At 38.1% G+C, this 5737-nt stretch overlaps 1 gene segment (V, D, J or C); it reads left to right on the forward strand.

Annotated features, from left to right (window-relative positions):
* The first annotated feature begins 2320 nt into the window (after nt 1-2320).
* Nucleotides 2321-2879, forward strand: LOC120527976. The segment is given in 2 exon segments: nt 2321-2387; nt 2510-2879. Coding segments are annotated over 2 exon segments (354 nt in total).
* The last annotated feature ends 2858 nt before the right edge of the window (nt 2880-5737 follow it).

Consider the following 5737-nt stretch of genomic DNA (forward strand, 5'->3'; position numbering starts at 1 on the left):
AAGAATGTATTAATGCCAAACTAAAGTTATATACAACAACAAAAAATAAATAGAAATGATGCAATATATAAACAAGAAGCATAGACAGGTCTAGAAGATAGGGCTGCAAGTCTTCTCCTTGTACCATCAAATTTATTCTTTTTTTATACACAACCTGAGCCCAGAACATAGGTCAGAGTTCAAATTTCTTCCAATGAGACAACATCTGGACTTTTTAAACTTAAAATGATTAAGAATCACTCAACTCAATATCAGGAAATACAAAAAGGTAGGCAACAAACCCACAATCTCTTATCAAATTCAATGTTACCTCGTGATAATAAATCTGGGGTCTGCTGCATTAATTTGCACATATTTACAAAGACATCCAGAAAATAGCAGAAGCATATCTTTTTAATCTTGCGATCAATTAAAGACCAAGCACGCCTATGTAAAAGTTTCACATCATAGAAAATCTTACAATGATTCCAATAATCTTTGGTGGTCTGGCACTCTGCCCGGGGTTTGTTTCCTGCTTTGCGCCCTGTGTTGGCTGGGATTGGCTCCAGCAGACCCCCATGACCCTGTAGTTAGGATATAGCGGGTTAGATAATGGATGGATGGATGGATAATCTTTGGTAATTTAAAACTTAATGACTGTCCATTTGAGTGTGGGCAGTCGTTTGACAGCTGTGTTCTCATCAGATGAATTCCCTTTTTAATTGTTCCGGAATTAAATAATCCGGGGAAACATAAGTTCATAGCTGAGGCAAAGGTAATTTCCTTGTCTCATATGCTCAGTTTCCAAAAAGGCACACTGATGTGAATCACATTGGCTTGTCTTCCATTTATAATAAACTATAAATAGTTATATTGCAACATTTAATTAATGCACAGATGTTGTTGGGTTCTATTTAGGTTGATCAGTTTCAGACTACTTTGTTTTATTGTCTGTTTAAACAAGTTGTGCCATTATGTGTACTCATTATGTAATTACTAATTTGTAAAGTTTATATTTGTATCTGCCAGTGAACTTGTCAAGAGCACTATACAAAAATGAGATGACTTGAATTAAATTTCAGAACTCCACTCAAACTACATATTTTCTGTACAGCTTCATTTGGTATTGGTAACACAATCTGCTTAATATAAATGGTGATGCTGCCTGGCATTCTGCTATGAAGTTTGTTAGGTTTGTCTCGCATGAGCTTCTGAAGATCACCCTCCAAGTTCTTCCCAGGTAAGTGATACCACCCCGGGTTGACAGGGGGCACTGCCATTAACTGTTTTGTGCATTTCTTTTCTCAACGGAACAGTGAAACTGCCCAGTGATGGCAACTGACTCTGCCCCTTGCAGTTCCAGGGCTATAAAAGTGCAATTGCCCTTTTAAAGTAAATGAGGACGACTGGGTTGGCACCATAAAAACTTTTCTCTTGCAAAACCTTTATTACCTCAGATGACCACAGTTTAAAGGTAATGAAAACATGACAGGAAAGAAACAAATGGAAAAAGAATATTGTAACCTCTAAATCTCCTGAAGATCAAGGTATAAGAAACCTATACTACCCAATAACGTGAACTCTCTAAATGCTCAATTTCAGTCTGTTCTGATTCTGGTGTGTATCACAGTTTTTGCAATCCACCAGGAATTGTCCATAATTATTTCACTCTTTGTTGCTGCACACTCTTGAGAGGTATTAATATTTCCCATTTGTAATTCATTTTTATGATTTTGAAGATTTTCTTTCACTTGCTTTTCTTCAGATCTTTTGTCTGTAAATTTGAAGAGCACTTTGTCCACTTATCATTTTTTAAAACTTTTATTTTGGTTCTTAATTACACAGAGATACATTCTGTGTTCCAAAGCACTGAGTGCAAAATCAGAACTAGCCTAGATGAGATGCCACGTTTGCAATATTTCCAATTAACCTGATAGAAAGATCTTTACATTGTGGAGGAAAACACCTGAGGACGCAGGGAGAATATAACAACTCCACACAAACAAAGGGTAGACAAAGGAATAAACTCGAGCTTCTGCAGCTTTGAGTCCATAAGCTAACCACTAGACCATCTTATAGCTCCCTGTACCTGCTACTCGTTTTCACTGAAAACTAACAGAGCCATGAACATCCCAGGCTGATGGTGAGTGAGAGGCCAGCACAAGACAAGTTTAGGACCCTTATCTTAATAGAGGTCACTTTTTACTTTTTATACAATCAGTTCTTTTGTTCATGTTTGTCTACAGGTGCAGTTAGCTGTTCAGTTTGCATAGAGACGCCCCTTCTTGATGTCTGTCTCGGTTCGGCACTCTGACAGACTTTATAATTTCCTGACCGAGACCCTCTAGCAGCCACAGCCACAATGACTCCACTGGTTCTTCTTTGTTTCCTCATATTTTGTTTTCAGGGTAAGAGAATTTCTACATTATTTGAATGAGGATACAAGAGGTTAAAATCGTTAGGCAAAGCCTTGTTTTTATGTATGATTATCAGTTTTATTTCATCTCTGTTTTTCACACAATTTCTACAGACTCAAGATGTCAGATTTCTGTGACTCAACCATCAGCACCAAAGTCAGTTCCCCCTGGAGGGAGCGTCACCTTCAGCTGTACCACTGGGAGTAATGTGGGTAGCTCCATGTACTGGTACCAGCAGAGACCTGGAGAACGTCCTAAACTCCTAATCTATAGTGCAAGCACTCGCTATGGTGACACCCCGAGTCGCTTCAGTGGCAGCGGGTCAGGAACTTCATTCAGTTTGACTATCAGTGGAGTCCAGCCTGAAGACGCCGGTCACTACTACTGTCAGCAGTATAGCAGCTATCCTATCACACAGTGACAGAGACTCATGCAAAAACCTCACTGAGTTGTTTTCATGTCTGCAGGTGTGAAACTAAAAGAAACAGAGAAGACCAAAGAGGAACAATGAACAGAAAACGAACAATGTGGAGAAAATCTACTTCATATAAAAATGAGATAATACTTTTGGCAGCTATTTATTTATTTATGAATTAATTTGTCAGGGCGACTTGAAAAGGAAATGAGCAGGAAACAACAGAGTCACCGGCTCAAAAGCTGGCACAGTGTATTTCCTGGTGTAAGAATAGGAATCTCTACTCATAAAAAGTGCTAAAGTATCTATCTATCTATCTATCTATCTATCTATCTATCTATCTATCTATCTATCTATCTATCTATCTATCTAAAGAATAAATTCTGCTTGTCGTTTAGATTAAACTTTTTTTCAATGAAAGAATACAATGGAGCAGCATTGACATTAGTACAGATTTTCATTTATTACTGTGGGATGGTCTACGTCAGTTTTGAAAGTCTTACCTTGGTATTTTTTCTATTAAGCTTTTAGCTGAATGTAGCATTGCTCACCCTGGCATCTTCAAACTCATACATTTCAAATTCCAAATCTAAGCATTGGAGGTAACCCAGAGTCCTCGTCAAAATTGTCCAAGTAAAGTATCTCCACACTTGGAGACATTGTTAATGAGTCTGGTCTTTGCTTATCCATCTATGACATACCTTCTTTACTGTTCATTTTTATTCCAATTATATCTCAGTCTGTGACACCAGCACCAGCATGATATGCACTTTTGCGAGATGCCTCACACCATACTGTACTTTTCCAATTTATTTTGTGATGTGATTAATCCATGGGCTCTTTTCTCCAATTTTATATTCCTCTCCTTGTAAAAGATTAGTTTTGAATTTTGCCTCTGGCCTTTATGACATTCTATCTGGAACAGTAGGCTCTTTTCTTCAAATGTTTTAGGAATTTTTCTGTCATAGCTACTTTTTCATCCAGGGTTGCCTCTTTTCTGTCTCCCATTCTTGTTATTAATATTCTTATTTGTCTCCTCATTTTCTTTTGCTCTTACCTGTCACTGAATCTTCTCCGACAGAGCATTATTTTCCTTGGCTCTATTGCAGCTAAATCTATTTTAACAACCTGCTGGAAAGCCACAGACTTTCTTTCATTCTCTGCTTTAAAAGACTCTTCTTTAAAAGGTAAGCTTCTCATTTACACAATAAATGAAACCTTTATTAACCCAAATTAATTTGCAACACGTAAAGGTAAAATCTGCAAACATTTTAAACTAAATTCCCAGGTTAGGGTTAGGGTGACATTCATTGTCATATACAGGCAGTTGAGCTTGCAACCACATTATCCCCTGATCTAAAAGCTCTCTTTGCTGCCATTTCGTGCCTCTAAGCCTTCTGCTGAATGCTGATGAACTGTGTGCCAAAGGCTTACTCCAATCAGACACGGCCTATTCCTGCTGGGCGCTGGGAACTGAAATCCCATTTGTAAATTCTGCCACAGGTTCATCACAATAAAATGCTTGTCCTCATAAAAACAGAACATCTTTAATTAATTTTGCCACTCTATTGGGCAAGGGAATTCTCTTCATTGCCCAAACTTAGTACTTTTCTGTGCTACTGATTGGCTAATGAAAAGTGTGTTAAGTTGAATCAGTAAATGCAAAATAAATCCCCTCTGAGCACTGTTAGAAGATGCAGCATGGCACAAATTGATATAGTGGGGGAAATAAGTATTTGATCCCTTGCTGAATTTGTAAGTTTGCTCACTTAGAAAGAAATGACCAGTCTCTAATTTGTAATTTGTATGGTACTCCCTCACAATGCAGGTAATGTGCCTCATGAGCAACACAAAGTCAAACCAGCGGTACCCCAGGACTATCCAAAGAGACACAGTACTGAAGGAGTCCAGTCTACTACCACATAACCAAAATATTCCGTTTCATTCATTCGTGCAATATATATTTGCAAAAAACAATATTTGTATGGACAGATAAATATATGCAGGCTTAATTTATTTCATAGTTCAGTATTCTATCTTGTCAATGGGAAAAAAAATTCAATACAAGATTAGAGAAAAGAATATGCAGTCAGAGACGATCATCTGACTCATCCTCATTTTCCGTTGTCATGTTACAGGCACTGTATGTACAGTTAGAGGAAGGATTTTGAAATCGGCCCTGAGCTTAACTGGAAACCAGTGTAATAGATTACAGTTTTCTTCTATCACCTACACACTATTACCAAACTTATTAAGTAAAAATCCCAAACCATACCACCATCTACCAATATACAAACCCATTTCCGGAAACTTTAAACACTTTTCCCTTATTTTGACACAAGATTCAGATTCATTTTACTTTTTGCACAAAACTCTACACACAAATCCCTTCCTGTATCACCGGCTTCTCTATGTGCTCATTTAGAAAGCACTGGCTTCAATATCATTAACTCAAGTCAGCACATTTGGAACACATTTAGCACACAATTCCCAAGCAGCAAACACTACGAGTCAAACTTGTTCACACACCTGTCATATCTTTAGGATAGAGAGATAAAAAGGCCATGGGTCAGTTCACTTGTTTTGGAACAATGGATCAGCCACCACAGGAAGAAAGAAGAAGAGGATGCAGGAGGGGAGGTGGAAGAGGGTGAGGAAGAACATTAGCAAGGGCAAACTCACACATGGTTTCAAATGAGATTTGTGCCACTCTTGTAGGCCGTGTACTTGCTCATGGGATATCGATGGCAGAAGCTGGTCAATGAGTGCAACCAAACCTGGGCCACTTCACACCAGCTTTACAGTTTTTCACAATTGCTAACACACTAAAATGACATGCATAGCACAATTATTCAAACGTACACACAGAGAGCAAAACCTCTTTTCAAGTCTGTAAAACTCTAAACACATTTCCTGCTTTACACAC

This window comes from Polypterus senegalus, chromosome 4, assembly GCF_016835505.1.
Source record: "Polypterus senegalus isolate Bchr_013 chromosome 4, ASM1683550v1, whole genome shotgun sequence".
Lineage (NCBI taxonomy): Eukaryota > Metazoa > Chordata > Cladistia > Polypteriformes > Polypteridae > Polypterus > Polypterus senegalus.